General features: G+C 35.6%; 1 protein-coding gene across 2 annotated transcripts in view; it reads left to right on the top strand.

Moving 5' to 3' along the window:
- The window catches only part of LOC140484676 (vinculin), a 117198-nt gene extending 99616 nt beyond the window's left edge, over positions 1-17582 (top strand). The window contains exons 19-22 of one of the 2 annotated variants that reach the window (XM_072583269.1): positions 7858-8088; positions 14314-14517; positions 14845-14949; positions 15645-17582. In XM_072583269.1, the coding sequence (XP_072439370.1) occupies positions 7858-8088; positions 14314-14517; positions 14845-14949; positions 15645-15791 (687 nt within the window). In that variant the 3' untranslated portion in view covers positions 15792-17582. The remainder of the gene's footprint in view (positions 1-7857; positions 8089-14313; positions 14518-14844; positions 14950-15644) is intronic. The other variant, XM_072583268.1, reaches the window with a different exon arrangement.
- Positions 17583-20073: the final 2491 nt, after the last annotated feature.

Here is a 20073-nt window from a genome sequence, read left to right as displayed (position 1 = left end):
CCTTCTTTCTTTCTTGATCAAAAATGCATGACTAATTTATAATTCTCCTGGAATGATGGATATAACATCGTCAGAATCTTATTCAAACAAAGCTGCTTTGTAACTTGTGAAAAATTTGACAGGTCATGGTTTACCATTTATAGAAAATGTCAAAAACATGATTGAACACTAAAATTACAGCTCTCAATTCATACTTTGAACAATAGTATAAACACATTAATTAAAAGTTGGGCGATGCAATTTCTCAGTCGTGATTGTTGGGCCACATGGTCTCTTTCCATACTGTAGGAATTCTGATTCTGTGATCTTTGAGTGAAAACAAGTCTCCTTTGAAGATTATGAAACAAATTTTGTGTGATCCATTAAGACCATGCATGATCTCAGCAAGGCTAAAGTATGCATCCTTGTTTCCTGTGATCTCAAAACTGTAGTTATTTGGAATACTTTTTCTTAACTTAGTGAGGCCATGACATTAAAGAGGAAAGCAACTTGTTTGGCTCATCTTGCTTGAATTGTTCACCTTGGAAACTAGAATGACACAGCTGATTATCAAGTAGAAATGCAATGATAAGCCAAGAAAAGTCTTTTGGTAGTATTTAGCAGCAGTCAATTGGTGGGAAAACTAAGTGGCACATTATATTTTCAAAATATCTTGATTAACTTAATGATATAATTGGCTTGAGCTTATTTTCAGAATCTTTTAGGGCATTAATTTGGAGAGATGATGCAATAGTTGTCTGATCTCTAAAATAAGGCCATGGACCACAAAATAGCACTTAACTGAACAAATCACTTGTTAATTCTTTCTGCGGCCCACCAATATGAACATTTTTTCCATTTGAAAATATTTGTCATTTTCTGAGTTTGAGGGTGGGCATCTGTGGACCTTGGTGTCATTTGGCAATCACCCAATTATATTATTTCCATACACTGCCAATATGTTGGGTTGGAACCTGGATGAACATATGAATTTCACTTCTTTCTGACCTTCAAAGGAATATTCTGCAGTTGTATTGAACCATATAATAGCTGTTGACAGTTATGCTTCTCCAGTTCCACCGTATAGATCAGCATAACACCATCCATACAGGAATTTTCCCAACTGGATCCAACCAGCTACAACTTGATGATCTAGTTGTAGTGACACCTTAATTTCTTGAGTGCTTCTGCTCACTGGTTATAAATGGCTTCTAGGATATTGTTCTGTAATTATAGTTAGAGTTTTTCACTGGAGTTGTAATGAGATATAATGTCTGACACTTGCTATAGTTATTTGAAAAACAATTTAAGCTTTTGATAGTAAAGAAATATTTACCACATGTCCCTGTTTTTCTTGAGGCTTTATTTTTTCAAATGAACATGGAAATTGAAGCTTCTCTATATTCTTCATATCTATCCACAAAGTTGAATTCTGTTTTTATAAATGAATTTATTTTTCCTGCAAGGTTTTGATCTGGGTATTCACATTTTTGTCATGGAAAACTGTGATGCTAGTGTCAGTATCGTTGAAGGCTCATCTGTGTGGCATTTATGCTAGTCTTAAATGTTAACGAATTCATTTTGCATATAGTTGTCTCTTTATTCAGTAAAATACATGTTGAATTGTGGGTATTATTTCCACGTGTACATCAGAGCTCAGTTGACAAGAACTGTACCGTATTGATTTTTGTAAGTTCTTGTAAATGCTTCCTTTGTAAGCCCCAAGATAAATTACTGAATGAAATGAAATTTAATTATAGAAACTGTGTCACAGAAAATGTTGACCATTCTATATCTGCTAGTGGAAGTTTCTGTCTTTTTCCTGTTATCCTCGTGTCCTTTTATTGATCTATCTTGTCAAATGTTTTCCCAGTTTTCATCATTGTTCATCTTGAGTTTTGTAGTATATTCATTGTGTTTTTACATGGTAGCAATGGCTCAGTGGTTGCATTTGTAAATTAGTAAAACACGAGTTCAAATTCCACTCAAAAGACAAAAGGACAGACTCTGGAAGGACCAACCATTCTAGTAATGACCGATTGCTGCACTGTGGAAAATGCTGTCTTTCAAATGTAAAATACCTAATAAGTTAATCAAAGAATTGGGGGTCATCTCATGATCAAACATTAATCCATCAAGCACCATCATTCGAAATTGGATTATCTGTTATGTACTTTGTTCCTTCATGTGGAATCATGCTGCATACATTTGCAGCCATGTGTTCTTATACTTCCAAGGGATAATCAGAAATGTCAAATTTTTCCAGAAACAGTTGAAAATTGAGGTTCTGATAGATAACATACTCAAGCAATCCACATCTTTCCTTCATGTAACCTGAAGTGATGGCATTTCCAAAAGTAGAATAATTAATGAACCTTCAGAAAATGCTACTTCAATCGAGATTATGAAATGCTTTAATTTGGCGAATTGTGCAGGAACAGACAAGGTCCAGACATCTCACCTAATATAATTTTGATTATTGTACATTGTCCAGCCCAATCATGTGAGTAGATAACTAGTTTTTAACAATGCAAGAGAAACTAATTTGTCCAATGGAAGCATTCTTCATAAGTGATATGCCTTTTGTGTCTACCTGTTACTTAATGTTACTCCCTACTAAATCCTTGGGAGGGAGGAAAGGGTTTTGTCAGAAAAGATTTAGTGTTTTGAATTGAGAAGGTCTCTTTTATAATGTGGGAGTAGATTGGGTGGGTTATAACAGATTAATATCATAAGTAACTAAAATTTATGATGATCTGAAGTGTGTGGCATGCATGTGGGGTATCCCTGAAAATTATAATATTTCTCTTATTTTCTAACTGATCTTTGAATGAAAGGTGCCTTTTTTCAAAGAGTGAATATTACCCTGCCAGGTAGGTTATCTTTGTTTCTGTCATTTTGCTCGGAGTAGATGGGATGGGGAAAGATTTTGTGCACAATCCTTTCCAGCCAAAAAAGTTCCAATGTTGAGATGTAGTTAATGTAATGAACTGCAGGGTGCCAATATTGAACCAGAGGTTGAGTCCATGAACTTCAGGGTATGAGTTTAAATGTTAAAATAATTTCATGAAAATCACAATTGCACTCCAAGATCGATTACAAATAACTTTGCACAAAACTAACATTAATAATTTCTAAAATAGAAGAATTATTCATAGAGATAGACAATACTTGCATTCAAATAGCACTTGGGGTTACTAACACCAAATGGACTGTGGCAATTTGAGAAAGTGGCTCATTTACTAGCTTCTCAAGGGCAGTTGGGAATAGGCAATAAATACTGGCCCAATTAACAAAACTCTAATGAATGAATAAGAAAAAGAAATTGACAAATTTTAATCACCTGATAGCTCACATATACATTTAAAGTAGAGGTGAACAGTCGAATAGCTGAAAGATATGCTGTCTTCCTATAGATACACAATTCATATTCCAAAACAAATACAAAATTTAATTAGGGGTTATTAAAATTGGCAGGTGCTTAACTCTGAAGCACTTGGATGAGCCTAAGTTCTAATTTGATGTGGTATTAAACTTTTCTTTAGACTTCTGAAAATGTTTTCATCAGACCTTTCCAATCACCGTCCTACTCCAATCCTCTCTCCTTGGGCAATTCAAAAGTGTCCTGGAGTTGAGCAACTGTTTGACATGCCTTAGGCCTTGCGAGATGGACAACAATCTGAAACGATTTCTTATAAGGAAAATGAAGAACAAACAACTCATAATATGACGTGAATGCCAAGGGCTTTAGTGGCACGGTGGTAGTGTTCATACTTTTGGACCAAGAGGCCAGTGTTCAAACCCTGTTTGCACCAGAGGTGTATAATAACATCTCTGAAAATTAGAAAATATCAATGGAGTGACCAGGAATGTTGACGATGGCAGGACAGTAGATATAGTCTTAATGGATTTCAGTATGGCCATTGATAAGATTCCACATGGTTGGCTGCTCAGGAAGGTTAGATCGTGTAGGATGCAGGGTGAGATGGCAAATTGGATACAAAATTATCTTGATGGTAGGAAGCAGCAGGTAAGAATGGAAGGATGCTTGTTGGATTGGAGGTCTGTGATTAGTGAAATGCCTTGGGTCAGTGCTGAGCCCATTGCTGTTTCTTATCTGTATCATTGATTTGGATGAGAATGTTCAAGGCATGTTAAGCAAGTTTGCTGGTAGTGTTGTGGACAATGGGGAAGCTTATCAGAAATTGCAGCAGGACCTTGATCAGTGGGGAAGTGGGCCAAGAAATGCCAAATGGAGTTTAATATAGATAAGTGTGAGTGTTGGCAAGATATGGGTACCTTTTTAAGAAAGTTAAAAGCTAGCAGAACGACCTGAGAGCACCAAGTGTTCTGAACCAGATACAATGTAACCTTTTTGGTCCAGAAGCTAGATTAGCTGGTTGTCTGGAGACAAAAACAAATTTGACTTGGGCCAATCAGTTTAAATTATACCTCTCCTCAAAAAAACAAAGTCCAATCAAATTTGAATTTGGTGCAATATTAAAAGTCAATGATGCAATCTGACGCTTTGCGGGTAAAAGACTGAGAAAACTTGAACAGCTGAGAACTGCCAGAAGATCAACAGATGCAGGCTGCTAGTAAGAACTCCTGAGGAGTTTGCCCAGAAAAAAAATCTACAGATAAAGTTACAAAGGGAAGATTTCGACAGCTGCCTGGTTTTGAAATTTAAATTTTAGTAAATCTTCTTCGTTGTAGAAGGGAAAGTAGAAGCAATGTTAGAAGGCAGTTTTGTAAATTGTTGTTAGTTAATTATTCTCTGTTAGACTTTTATGTAAAAAATTAAGTTGTTAATTTTTACTTTAGATAGTTCTTGGCCCCTCGAATTTTCACAGATTACCGCATGGGATAAATCTTTTGTGGTGCTGGTTTAAAATTAAGAGGGGGTTTACCCCATGTCATAACAGTGATGTCTTACATTTTGAAAAGTCAAGTCAAGGTAGGAGTTTCATGGTGAATGATAGGTCTCTGAAAGTAAAGTCGCAATGAAGAAGGCTTTTGGCACACTGGACTTTGTCAGTCAGGATATTGAGTATCCAAGTTAGAAAGTTGTATTACAGTTGTACAAGATGTTGGTGAGGCCGCACTTGGAGAATTGTGTTCAGTTTTGGTCACCTTGTTATAGGAAGGATGTTATTAAACTGGAGAGAGTGCAGAAGAAATCTCTAAGGATGTTGCCAGGACTCGATGGTCTGTGTTAAAGGGAGAGGTTGGACAAGCTAGGGCTTTTCTCTTGAGAGTACAGGACACTGAGTGGGGACCTTACAAAGGTGTGTATGAATGAGAGGCATGGATAGGGTGAATGCACTCTAGTTTTTTTTTTCTCAAGGTTGGGGAAGAGAGGACGAGAGGGCATTGGTTTAATGTTAGAGGGGAAAGAACAAAGGGAACCTGAGGGGTAACTTTTTCAGAGAGAGTGGTACGTATATGGAATGAACTGTCAGTGGAAGTAGTTGAGGCCAGTGTATTAACAGTACTTAAAATGACATTTGGACAAATACATGAATAGGAAAAGTTTAGAAGGATATGGGCCAAGAGCAGGGAAATGGGGTTAGTGTGGATGGACGTTTTAGTCAGCATGGACCAGTTTGGGCCAAAGGCTGTCTCTGTGCTGGAGTACTCTGACTCAATCAGTGGTGAATGCTTTGGCTGTTGACACCATTATTCAAAATATGGACATAAATCTGACTCAGTTAAATAATCAGTTAGGGATAGACTTAGATGATCCCGACAATGGTAGTGCTAAGCTTTGGATGTGCGGATATTGGCTCTTCTTTCCAGATTTAAGGTTAATCTTCTGGCAACTTGTAGCAAATGTGAGTTTTCTCATGAACTGTAAAAACTTTATCTACTTCTCTTGTTTGAAGGGCTTACAAATGGCAATTTCCATTGTGCCAATACACCACCATAGTACTTTTGTTTGTCCAAGTCAATTACTCGCCTACTTATTCCTACCTGCTTGAAATATGTTGTCATGAGGTATTTAGGGGAAAAAATGTTAGGTTTGCTGTGAGGCTTCCTGTCCATCATGGAACTGAGTGTTTGGTTAGTGTAACCATAGCTTCCTATCCAACCTGCAATCACTTGTGAAATCGTTTTGCAACAATTTCACATCTTTGCTTGGCCATCAGCTGAAATTGAAAGGTTGACTGGAGATTAGTATTTGTTTGGCATGTTCGTCTTTTCTGAACCATGGAAAGGAAATGTTTGAGCATTTCTTTCACTGCATTGAGCGAAATGATATGATACAACTTCGAGGTGCAACAATGACTTTTTTTTTGTGCAAGTCTTTTTCTTCAAATCTAGTCTCAGTTGGCTTAAGAGAATTAATTGCAGATTATTTAGATAAGAGCTGTTCTTGATCCCTCTTGTTCTTTTCCTATGCCTGGTCATGTTTTCTGCACTTACACTTGAAAGATACAATTCAATTTTTGAATGTTCAGTATTCTTAAGTGAATAATTTTAAAAAATATCATTCTACTAAACTCTTTGGAGAACTATTATGAAAAAGAGACATCATTGTTTTAATCAAACTGCTCCTCTAGGTCCCAAATGTTAATGGAGTAAGGGGGAGAGGATGTATGTTGTGTTCAAAGGAGGCAATGAATCTAATGAACCTTGGATATAGAGTTCCTGTTGATTTTTTAAAAAAATCTTAGCCTGACCTAAATTTCTGGTCGAAAGGTGAAAATAATTAGTTGTGGTATTAGGGTACATCTAGGAATTTGGTAATGAGATTGGGAAGGTTCATCCTGGCAATTCTCAGAACCTCAGTGTGACACTGATGTGCTGAGGGGAGGCAGAAGGGAAGGTTGACTAATGAAAGTTAGGTTAGTCTGAAGACCTTGTGAAACTTCAGTGTACCTGCTATTTCTGGCCCACAGGGATTGCACAGCCACTGTTAATATGCATTGAAGTTGGAATCCTGGCACTATGGTCAATAGGGCATGACTTCTATTTTGTGAGGCTCCCACCTGTTTTTGTGAAAGCCTTGTTGGTGGGATGATGTAGGTTCATTGAAAGTTAAGAGTATGAGATTGGGGTCAGATTATTTGGTCCTGATATTTTAAACACTTGCCCCTTCATGTTACTTAGTGTTAGGAGCAGAATTTGTTGTTTGAGAGGCCAAGATGTCAAACTTAAACCCTGTTTAGCAAGCTTTTTGTTTCTCACTGTTGAATTGTATTGAATCTAAAGTTGCTTTTCACCAGCCCGTGACAACTTTTTACCCTTGTCTTGATCCCTAAATTCATTTCAGCTTAATTAAAATTTGTTATGTATTTCTTTCTTGGTGATTTGGCAATTCCTGCTCTACCCAACCTGTGTGTCTTTGCTCTCTTTTTCTCTTAAGCATGCAGCCTATGATCATTTCTTGCTTAACACTCTCCATTATCCAAGTATTTTTTTAGGAACAAAATTAATTGCCGGAACACATGTTTGCATTCATGTGTAGTTTCATGCATGATACCATTGATTCTGCTTTAGATCCTGGAGTAATGTTTTTTTGTCTTGATTCTGCTGTTTAATTGTGTAAGAAGTCAAAAGCTGAGCTAGAGCATGTGCAAAGATATTCCTTTTTTTTATTCCATTGGGAATTTAAAAAAAGTCCTTCTCTTTGCCTTTAGTTCAAATATTCTGCTTTGAATAGTTGGATCTAATTTAAGTCACAATCTAAAAATGACCATCTCTTTTCCCTTCCTGATTTTCCTGTAGACATTTTGTTCTTTCCTTCCCTACAGAACAAGAAGGTACCTAATTACTAAAAGAACTCCATTCATATTCTCTGTCTCTCCTTTTGTCTCTCTTACTAACTCTTTCACTGTCTTTCCATCCTCCCCTCTACACTCACTACCATTAAAGCCTGATGTGACTGATGAGGCAAGTGAAGCAATTGAGGCTGATGTAGATGTGTATGATGGTGATGATGATGATGATGATGATGACGATGATGTTGAGTTGACTCTTCCCTCTGATAATGAAGATGAGTACGAACCTGAGCTACTTTTAATGCCTCCAAATCAGCCAGTTAACCAGCCAATTCTGGCTGCGGCTCAATCTTTGCACCGAGAAGCAAGAAAATGGTCTAGTAAGGTACTCCTCAGTTTTTCCCACTGGCAGTTGGTTCGTGTGCATCCAGTCATTCAAAGTGTTGACCGACTTGCATTATTGCAGATTCTGGTTGGGTTTTGTGAGCCTGCAGTAAAATGTTTGCCTGCATTCTTGAAGTACTGAGATTGGCTTCACAAGGTCCTCATCAACGTCAGCAGTCAATTCTGAGTTGACTTTGATGTAGTTGGAGGCATTTGCAGTCTTACAAACTGAGTGTAGCCAGAATTGTGATTGTGGATGTTGACCATTGCATAATCTCCATCACCTGTGAAGCCAGAGATGACAGTTTCTGAATGACTTCCAGATTGTAAATATATTTTCATTGTTACTTTGTCTGTGCTGTTCTCTCCAATGAGCTGTTACTAAGATGGATACATACATAAAAAGGCAGTATTGTTAAAGGAAGACTGTCTGTGGAAAGTAATATTTTTTTTTTGGTAATAGCTTTGGCTATATTTTCCTTAGGTGAAAGATCTAGCACCATGTACATGGCCAAAAGAATCCTACTTATCTGGGAGTTCTTAACTTCAACTGTGCTTACATTATTAATGTTAAGGTTTTGACAGCGTAGAAATTTAATTATTTAGGCCTTCATCAAGTTCCATTTCATTCTAATAAGCTATTTGGCTTTTAAGCTGTTTAAAATATTAAAATGTTTTCAAAAGAAATTTGTTTTCTACGTGGGGCAGACATGAAGCTAAATTGTCTTTATTGGCCTTCACTGTAGTTTGGATTATATAATAACTGAAATTCAATCATATTTGAGCCATGATGAATACTTATCTATGGCCCAGTAGTTGTTGTCTGGGTCAAAAACAATCAGGATTGGGAAGAATTATAAAAGGGAGTTTAATTCCTACTTTACCATCAAAATCAACTCATCGGGGTAATTGCACTCTTATTCCGTTACATAATGGTCAAATGACAGCGAGATAACTCTCACTGTGTCAGATGCAACAACATTTGGAATGCCCCAGCACAGATTGTCTAAAATATAATGTCAAAATTCTGAAATAAGTGGTAGTTTCTAGAATGGGGGATTTCACTAGTGATATTTATAGATGCAAGACGTTGTGCTTTCATTTTGATTGCTTTTCTATAATTTGCCTTACCCAAAATGTTGGAGAACAACAACGTGCTTCAGAGGGATGTTTGATTTCTATACTTGAGCATCACTCCGAAACTCAAAGGAAAGGTCCCAGAATCGTTCTGTTGTGACTAGAGAGATTCTGCATTGTCCAGAGAAATTCAGTCACCCTGTGGAAATCCCTTTTATTGCCCAGCTGAGAGAAAAACATTGTAAAGAATTTGTGAAGTTTTCACCTCAAGGATGGTTAGATCTACTGTGTCCACATGGAAAGTTCTAATCCCCTCCCAGATCATTGGTTGTTTGAAAGTTATGGAACAGAATGGCCGAAATGTCCTGGCCCTCTGTAGGGCTTCCTGGTTTTGTCATAGTTTTGCCATCTTCCAGGGTATTATCATGTATAGCTATAAAATAGTTAAAATGTTTTTTAAAAAAATTCATTGAACAATAATTCTTCTATATTTGGGAATTTTGAACATGGAGCTTTAAGACTCATGTAATTTGAGTCTTAAATTTAAATAAATGCAACTTGGGATGTGCTGCATTATCGTGCTAGATAAGTGCAAGTGGATGATTTAAATTTAGTTACAAAACTCAAAGGATAATACAATATAAACATGAATCTTCAACTGTGCAGAACTATATAATCTCAAAGTTTGATCTTTTAAAAAATATCTAATAACAGACATTCTTCCTTTTGTAGATTGCAGCTTTACTAACAAGAAAATTGTTGGTGCTATGGACTGAAGGTTTTTTGTTTTTTGATCTAATGTGAATTAATGACATTTGCATGATTGTGTTAGTGTTAAAAGCTTTAGATCAACTTGCATAGCTACAATAGCATAATTAATTTGTCTCTCATTTAATTTAACTATTGTAGTCCTTAAGTAAGTGCAATAAAATGCTTGATCTTATTTTCAACTAATTTCTTACCTGCAAACATTTTGCTTAAAAATGTGTTGTTTAAACGGTGTCAAAACTCTTTTTTTAAAGATTTGAATAACTTCTGACTTTGCTAACAGGTTGCTGACCTGTTGTAAAATTCACATTAATGAATTTGAGTTCAAGGATTTGGACTTTTTCTTTGAAGTCAAAGCTGATTATTATAACTCAACAATCAAAATTTCTAAAATAGCATTGCAGTGGAATTGGCACTCTTAATCATTAAATGTCAAAATATTTCCCTAAATGGAAGAGTATTAAGCCTCATTTTACTTTTAGTGATTCTGTATGTTGCTATGTCTGAAGGAGCATGTGAACTTTAGTTTTCCAACTTTGATATCAGAGTTTACATATACTATTTTTTACAAAATGCCTTCGATGTCACAATGCTGCCTTTGACAATACTGCTTTTCATTTTGTGATTAATTTGTTTCCTGAGAAGATGATTTAACTAGGATACTCTCCAAAATTATTTTATAGTCACTATTTCTGAAACATTGAACAGATACATATTGCTTGTCAATGCAGTGCCTATTCAGCATGGTCAATGATCATCAGTGAAGAAACTTTTGTAAAACTTAAATAGTCAAGCAGCCAGTTAGAATCCTTTTCTTAAAGCAGACAGTAGTTTGGATAGGGCATGTTTTACTGAAATACCTAAATTTAAAAAGCAGGTGTAGAAATATTTTAACAGAAATGGATTTGGGCTTTGAAGGAAGCTTGAGGAAATATGAATAAGTAGGAAGTTTATTTTTGACTGCCAGCACATGAAACTCCTCTAACATTTAGAGATATAATAATTTCTGGTGACATTACATGAAGGGCCAAATCTGGTGATCTCTTGATTATAAGTCATTCAGGAAATGTTAAACAGATTAAACGCTAGGTGACTCCGTAAGTGGTTCCAACCCCCACCCTTTCTCTTCTCCCTGCCAATGTTCCTGCTCCCAACTACACTCATTGACTTGCTGTCCAACGAACTCACTCCCATCCATCCAACTCTTTCCTGACTCCCCACCCCAAATACTGCCCAACCACCTGACAAGCTCTCAACCTCCTGACGCCTCACCCTGTCTGTCCTGTGACAATCTGACTACCTACTTCTGATTAAACTGGATCCCTGTCATTTGATTTTTGTTTTAAGATGATCATTGTTTTCAAGTTGATTAATTATGGCACTCTTTTAAAAAATGATTTAGTTTGATTACATTGAGAAAATCGATGTTATTTTGTTGATTATGTTCTTAGCCTGAACTGTTGTGTTCTGAAAGTGTTCAATCCTTCCATAATATACATTCCAAGTTTCCCCAGTGAGTAGTTGAGTTGTACAAGACCACAAGGTTCCAGTTTTGATTTACTGCTGTGCTGATTTAAATGATGAGCTCTTGCAACAATCAACTTTGTTAGGTATTTGTCTCTGCACTTTAGATTAGAGAGGGCAACAGTTAAGTGTCGAGCAACAAACCTGAAAATTCTTGAATTGGCATTAATGTGCAGCATGTCTGATTTTGGGCACAAAATAAATTGTATGGGAACATTCTTAGGTATTGATATGTTGAGCCAATACCTTGGGTTCTAGTGACATAACTACTATGTCACCATCTTCCCCCAATCTCTTAATGAGAGGCTTCTTACACATTTCAGAGTCATACTGGGAGGAGAGGGGTTTGACAGAAGAATCTTATCTGTATTCCATTCATGTTGCTTTTTTTCCCCTGGGTTAACAGAAGGACTGTTCAAGGCCATTAAGAAGGGGAGAGGCTTTACTTCACAACCCTAAGCCTGTGCATATGAGGGGAAAGATTATATTAGTCCTGATGGACTCTGGATTCCTAGCCAAATGCTCCCATCAATCTGCACACCTTTAAAACAGAGTCTGGAGGCTGTGATTTGAGAGCTCATGAGAAATGCAGATGACTAATGTTCATGCACGACATTGTTCTGCATGGTGCACTGGCAATGTTTAGACGTGCAGACTGGCCATTATGTAATTATCTTAGAATCTGGATAATTGAACTATCTGCATATAGAGTGGTAATCAAATCTGCAACTGTCCTGTCTTTATGACTCAACTGATCACTAGATTAAGTTGCAGAACTCTTGGGCATGTTCCACTTCTTTCTATGAAACTTCTTTATTAGTTTTAATTTTCTGTTTGTTTAAAAGGCACCATTTGTTTCTCATCATACAGAACATACAATCAGACACACAACATGCTATTTTGAATCTGTTAAGTTCTAGTGAAAAAGTGATTATCAGTGATTTGATAGTAATGGATGTGACATGCCAAAATGATGATAATATGATAGAATGCATATTTAACTTGTTAGTGAGAAATGCAGGTTTGAAAGTCGAGACTTATATTTTTATCAAGCATTGCCAAGTGAGAATTAGCTAAAATAGACTTGGAAAACATATTATCAGATAATATGGTAAATAAGAAGGATAATGAGTCATATAAGACAATATAATGCAACAAAAACACATTCCATTTAAGAAAGAAAAAGCCTTTGAAAAGAATGAACCATCCACGGCTAGCCAAGGCAGTTAAGAATTGCATCAAATAAAAACAAAAGGTGTAAATTATTATTAAAATTTGTTGCAAACCATGATTTTGAGAAAATTTTAAAAGGAACTTAATTTTAAAAACCCAATTAAATGGCAAGAAATTAAAATGCAAAAGAGAACCAGAAGGCAGCGAGTGTTTGAAGTATTTAAATAAGTCCACATTAGTCATTTCCCAGCCCCCATTTCTAAATTAATAATCGGAAATTAGGAAATCAAAATAAAGTAAATGTTCAGTCTTCAGTGTAGAGAGCAAGAACAAAGCATCTCAATGGTACAAAATAACAGGGCAAAAGCAAGGGATAAGCTGAAAACATAATCATCACTATTTAAAAAAAAACTTGGTAAACTAATGAGACGAAAGACCCACAACCAGTCTAATGGCCATATTCTATAGCCTTCAAAAAGATGGCTGCATAGCTCCTAACAAAAGCTAACAAAATTTTCTAGATTCTGTAAATTTTCCAGCAGATTAGAAAACAACAAATCAGTTTGAGAAAGGAGAGGGTGACAGAAATCAGGAAATTTGAGGCTAGTTAGTCTAAACTCTGTTAATGGAAAAGTTCTGGAAAGCATTATCCAGGAAGTTGTACTTTTTTTAAAACTAAGGTATAATTAAGCAGAGTCGATATGGCTTTTTGAAAGGATAATTGTGTTTGACTTTTTTTGAGTTCCTTGATGTAATGGGCTGGTGAATGAATGGGGACCAGTAATGTAGTGCACATGATTCCCGAAAGGTGTTCACTAAGATGTGAAGTGTAAGGTTAGTGCACAAGGTGAGAGTTTGTGAGGTTGGGGGTGATATATTAGCACTGACGGAGGATTGGCTGGCTAATTGGAAACATTTCAGGCTCAATGGATCATTTTCAGTCAAGCTTCCCATTTAAGCCAGAGATTCAGAAATTTAATCTCCAAGTTTTTCTTCTTTGGAATTCTTTACTCTGAGAGGAATTGATATTGAGTCAAGGCTGAATGAGGCGCATTTTTGCTCTGCACAGGTATCTAGGGTTTTGGAGACAGCAAAAAAAAAGTGAAGTTGAGACCGAGTTCATCAATCAGAATCTCATTGAATGGTGAAATAATCTTGAGAGGTTGAGTGGTCTACTCCCATTTCTTGGCATGGCTGCTGTAACATACCTCTGCAATTTTTGTAACATATGAATTTTTGCAAGTTGAGATGCTACTGTGCTTCACAATTCTTGCACATTCAAATAAAGCTGGAAAGTGTTTTTGTTTGAAGCAGTTTGAAACTAACACCAAATAACTATGTACTTGAAAATGCATGGTATCACCCATACCACTTTTGAATGTTTGAGTTGTAATAAGATTTTATTGGTTTTCCTGAGAACATTGCCAGCAGTTTTAAAAACAGGGCTAAAACTAAGTTTAGACATCAAATATAATCTATAATTTGATTAAAATGCATGACTTCCAAAACAATATAAAATGTAGAATCCTGAAACAGCTGCAGTCTAAGTGATTAAACCTGTCATGTGATATGATCTGTATTCAGCGACTTGAATTGACTTAATTTTTTGAGGGGAAAAAAAATACCAAAAGAGAATTTTTGTATCAAAAATATTTTTACCTTTTAATATGGATTCTTTCATCAGGGTAATGACATTATTGGTGCTGCGAAGAGGATGGCTTTGTTGATGGCAGAAATGTCACGACTGGTGCGTGGTGGTAGTGGAAACAAACGTGCCCTCATTCACTGTGCTAAAGACATAGCTAAAGCATCTGACGAAGTGACACGATTGGCAAAGGAAGTTGCCAAACAATGTACTGATAAGCGAATCAGGACTAACCTTCTCCAGGTATGAACTGAAGCACTAAGCAGAAGTTTTTGGATAATAATCGATCTGTTGGTAAGGTAGTGTCTAAGTGATTTTACACCGAGTCATGCTTCACAATTCAAATAGGGAGAGTGACCAAATCATGAGCATAAATTAAACCTTTGTCTGTTTAAAAAAAAACAAATCTTACTCATTTTCTCTTGTGTAACCTAAGAATATGTAATAAATACAACCTTTAATGTTGTCCTCCACATCACAAGAGCAAACAGGAAAGAAACCTGAAAGCATTGAGTAACTGCCTATATTTTCTCTGCTGTTTATATGCTTGCTTGCTTCTCTCAATCACAGGTGTGTGAACGCATCCCAACTATCAGTACGCAACTTAAAATTCTTTCTACTGTGAAAGCTACAATGTTGGGACGAACTAATATTAGTGAAGAGGAGTCTGAGCAGGTGAGGCAGTCATCAAATTTCAGAAACTATGGCTTTGTTCAAACCAACTTTGCCTGTTTATTTCAAGGCTATACATGAGAATGAGTTTTGCATTATATAGTTTGAAACAAAGCACTTGTTAATATTTGAGACTCCAACATTAGCCATCATAATTCTTGTCAGATCTTTGCTACCTCGTGAAGTATGCACTCCTTGAATAAAACTGAGATACTATAAGAGGGTAAAAAGTATGTTGGAGCAGGGAGCAAATAGCTTGATCCAGCACAATCGCTGTTTGTTAGCATGGAGAACACATTCTGCATTCCTCTGCTCAAATCATTACAGTCTACACCTTAAATCACAAAAAGATCCTAATGTAGCTAATTCATTATGATCCACAAAAACAATTTCATTGGATTTGTGTTTTAAATAGTGTCTTATTATACCCAAGTAATTTAAGACTAACCATATTAAAGTTATATTTGATGAAAATGCTTAAAGATGAATGATTCATTTTGCTGGTTTTTGACTTTTAATGGCATTGAATAATATGAAGCTAACAGGTATTAAACCAATTGAGATAGATGTATCTATCTTAACAGCAAGCATATTTAAAATAGGATTTTGATTAGTTTGTAATTTTCTGAAGCTGTGAACTGTCAGTGTTGTGTTACATACATGCATGTTTATGACTATTCATTTTTTTTTATACTCAGGCTACAGAAATGTTGGTTCATAATGCTCAGAACCTGATGCAGTCTGTTAAGGAAACTGTACGAGAAGCAGAGGCAGCTTCCATTAAGATCAGAACAGATGCAGGATTCACCCTCCGTTGGGTTCGGAAAACTCCATGGTACCAATAAAACAGAGGATTTCCTTGTCTTTGCCATCTTGGTGCATTAAGGGAGAATTTCATATGAAAGAACAAATGTTCCTCATCTAATTGGAGTGTAAGAGGAATCAAAATGGCAATATATTTTAGTGTTAACAATTCTAATCTACAGCTTTCACTTGTAACAAAATCTCTGAAAGTTAACAGTATATTCATTTAGTGTATGCAATATTAATTTGAATTATGCAATGATTAGCTGCACATTGAAACTTGCTCTATTTTCACTTGTTTTCCTGAAATCTCACATTTAAGAACTGTGAGATTCCTATTCCTAATTTATCCCTGTTAAACAGAATCAATCATACATTTAATAGAACAGACACAGTGAAGCTCTTGCTTGTTCATGTCCTGCTATTTCCAAATATCCAGAACTGCTGTCTGTCAATAGACAAAATGTGTGGCTTTCACCTATAACCAGCTGGATATATACTAAAAGTTTTTTTTTCTTCGAATGGGGTATGGCACATTTTGGGGAACCATAGGTCTGGGAGCCATATGGCTGATCTATCTTGACTCTGAAGCTCATCATTGTGTTCAGTACTGTTACACAGATACTTTGTGCTTGCTGTGGCCAAGCTGCGCTATGGCAGCGTACGTGCTTAGTTACTTAAGTTTGTTTATTTGCTGTTCTTTAGGTCCCTGATCATTAATTCAGTTTTAAGCCAAAGACACACTGTTAAATGACTTGATGACTGGCATAGTTTAAGAGATGCACGACTAATCATGGAACATTGTCTATTATGTCATATGCATTTGGCCTGATGGATATTGAATACTAGCGATTGAAAAGTGCACATATGAATATAAAATTGATTTGCTGAAATTCTAATATAGTGCACAGTCTTTAAGCATGTTTTGAATACTTGTAGCTATTAGAATGAAGTACTGAAGGGATTATTAGTTTTTACTAACTACATCACGTTGTTTAAAGTCTGGACCGGATCTAAAATGGTATGATGATTGACAGCTTAAAATTTGCTTTGTTAGTCAAATGATGAGGAAATGACTTTTTGCATTCTGTTATTTAATGAGGTGACAATTGGATGCATAAGTGTTTAAAATGCTGTTTATGAACTACAAAAAGTCAACTTGGATTGGTTTGTTTCTGTGAAAATAAATGAATGCATGTTAATCATTGCCAGGGAAATTGGTTGTTCACAGTATTTTAAATACATTTAGCCTTTTTTGAAATATCAAACTATTTGCTCAAATTTCAGTGTGTGGGTACTTTTAATCTGAAATGTACACAATTGCTTCACAGTATGTTTAATTTTGCAGTTGTGCATAATTTCCAAGGGGATCTGAAGGATCAGGTGTTTCCAAATGAACAGATTTGACTATGTTTTGTGTATTGCCCTGAGGTGCTCATGTACAATTGTTCAAAATGTGTATTTTTTCCATATGACAAGTATTATAATATTCAACTAGTTATAAACCTTCACAATATCTGTTCCCTGCATTTAAGTGATTTCAGTAATTGTTTTAAAAAAAACAGTATTTATTGAAATGTATTTTCCAAAATGTCCTATGCAGACTAGTTTTTAAAATGTTGCAAATCTAAGATTGAGTTGAAGAAAGAGAAAACATGGAGGATAATTTAGCCATTATTTTATGGCATTTGATTTGTTTTAAATAATATTATCTGCATTTTTATGAAAATTGGCAGTTACATCTATAATGAAAACTTATCACATATGCAAGTTGTGGTCTTAGTTCGCCAAACACATTTTTCAAAAAAAGGAAAATAAAAAGGATGAATAATTCTTAAGGGACTGGCGCTTTTTTATCTCTCCACAGGTGGCTTTGATAGGCATCATGAGTGTGATTAAATTATACTTTTATTACTTGTATGCTGAGAGTATTGGTGTACAAAATGCTCGTAATTATTTATTTATTTGGAAATGTTTGGAAACTTGCCACAGTTAAGTTTGTTATTGATAAATACTACTAACTTCAATACTTTGTTCATATGGAGCTTTTTAAAGTTCTTTCTTAGATGGAAGAGTCCCCCTGGCAAAGCTAGCATTTTTCTTCCTAATTTCCTTTTGAGAAAGTGGTGGTGAATTGCTGCTGTAGGCAGCAGTTCAAATTGAAAAGTCAAAAGAAACCTTGGAACTATTGTTAGTCTTCAGCACTTCACACTTGGCAGCTGTGAAAATTAAGTGACTACATGCCTATTATTCAAGTTTTTAAAAAAACTAATCATAAACTAGTAAACTTGATCTTTGATAAATCTTTTCTCGAGATAGCCTTAATACAAATAGAGAAACCATTACATTTCAGTACTGGTGCATATTGTAATGGTTGTTACTTTGTTCAATTTTCATTTTCTTGCAAAAGACTACTTATTCTTCTTGGTCACTCAAGTATTCAAAGCATTCTGTGATTTTAGCAATATTTTTGTGGATTAACTATTTTACTATAATGTGATTTTATATCAGAAGCTGTGGATTTCCCACCTTAGATCTAGTTTTAGAATTAGGAATATGTTCAGATAGCCATGTTCAGTTTTTAAGTTAAAAATCACATGCCATATAGTGTAACAGGCTTATTTGAAGCTGCACGCTTTTGTAGCCCACATTCCTCCTTCAGGCAGCTTTGAGAAAGAGAACACATTGGATGCAGAATTTAAGTAAAAGATTTAAAGGATCATGCAACTCTGGGTTAGTTCAATACATTTGCATATTAACCACACTACCATCTGATCCAGTCACATAACAAAGCTTATGTGGATACTACCATTACATATGTGGAGATTATCCACCATTTGCACAACAGGTACTCGTGACTCAGCTAACATTGTCTCTCTCTTGCAGCAGTTTGAGAGAATGCCCTAAGGTGTAGTATGTTGGCAAAATCAAGATTCAATGACACAATGGACACTGCACAACAAGCACCTGACAGGAATGTTCCTTTCGAGTGTTGGAACACTTCTGTGGCCAAGGACATTCAGTTTTGGACCTACACTTAAATGTCCTCCAACACAGACTTGTAACAATGCAGGATTGCTGATATTAGTGTTCTCTAAACACATAGACAGTCAATGTGGCATTACACAAATCCCTGCTTCTGCAACAAAACCAGTCTGAGATAGAAATAACTTTAAACTCAGTGCCTCAAGATAAGGTCTGAGGCTGACTTAAAAGAAATTCTGGGATTTACATATTAATCAAATGAAACCTGCACCTCTGTTCTAACGACTTAATAGCCATCAAGGTTTGTTCAATACCATTTGCTTAAGTTGTATGATCCTTTTGATCTTTTCCTCTATAAATTCCTGTGTCCAATGTATTCTGTCTCTCGAACTGCCTGAGGAAGTAAAAGAGCCTCAGAGCTTGTTTCAAATAAACCTGTTTGACTGTAATCGTGTTTTGATTTTTGACTTTATCTACCCCAGTCTAACATGAGCATCTCTCCATGTTCAGTTTAGTGGAGGGCATTAAAATCAGATCAAACTGAGATGCTTTAATGCATTTTAACCATAAATCCTGTATCGAATAAAGCAACACAGGTGGACAAGTTTTGTTTGAAATGGTAACAACTTTTTTTTCCCTGCTGGATTTAATATTTGTTAGCTACTAATTACTTGAAATGGAGAAAATTGCCACTGTAGTCTAAATGAAAAATTTGATATTGTCTAACACTTTTTTTGTCAATTACTGAAATGAAACAACCACTTCGCTCCAAACTAATAAACCATACAATCAAATCTGGAATCCTATAGCCATACTATTTATGCCAGTGAAGTGTATATGTAAAACCAGAATACTTAACTTTGTATTGTTATTATTCTGCACATTTTTTGGAGTATTGTGTTTTGAAGAATAAACAATCCAGCCAAGTATGTTCATTAACTATGATTGACTTTGAATTAAAATTTAGCAACATTAAGTACCTGCAATTTTAAATAAAGTATTTTGTCACATTTTGTTTGTCAAAATTGAATATCTTTAATTGTGACATGCATCCCACAGGCATTAAAAGATGTTCATGATTTGCTATACACCAATTGCATCTTGATAAAGCTGTACAAAATATCAAAATTCACCTTTGTTTTGATGGCTGAAAGTTTAAATAAAATTGTGCATGTTCATACAGGAATGATAAGTGCAGTTTAGCCAGTGCAAGTCAATTATCTTGAGATTGTGCTATCCTCTGGTGCTCTTTTACTTAATAATACAGTGCAGTACATTATCAACTTTTTGGTCGAAGGGTAGTAAATGGCTCATGTTCTCCAACTTATTACCTGTAGC

Source organism: Chiloscyllium punctatum, chromosome 13, assembly GCF_047496795.1.
Source record: "Chiloscyllium punctatum isolate Juve2018m chromosome 13, sChiPun1.3, whole genome shotgun sequence".
NCBI classification, from domain to species: domain Eukaryota; kingdom Metazoa; phylum Chordata; class Chondrichthyes; order Orectolobiformes; family Hemiscylliidae; genus Chiloscyllium; species Chiloscyllium punctatum.
Note: the sequence above shows the minus strand (reverse complement) of the source record. Positions and strands in the feature narration are given on the sequence as shown.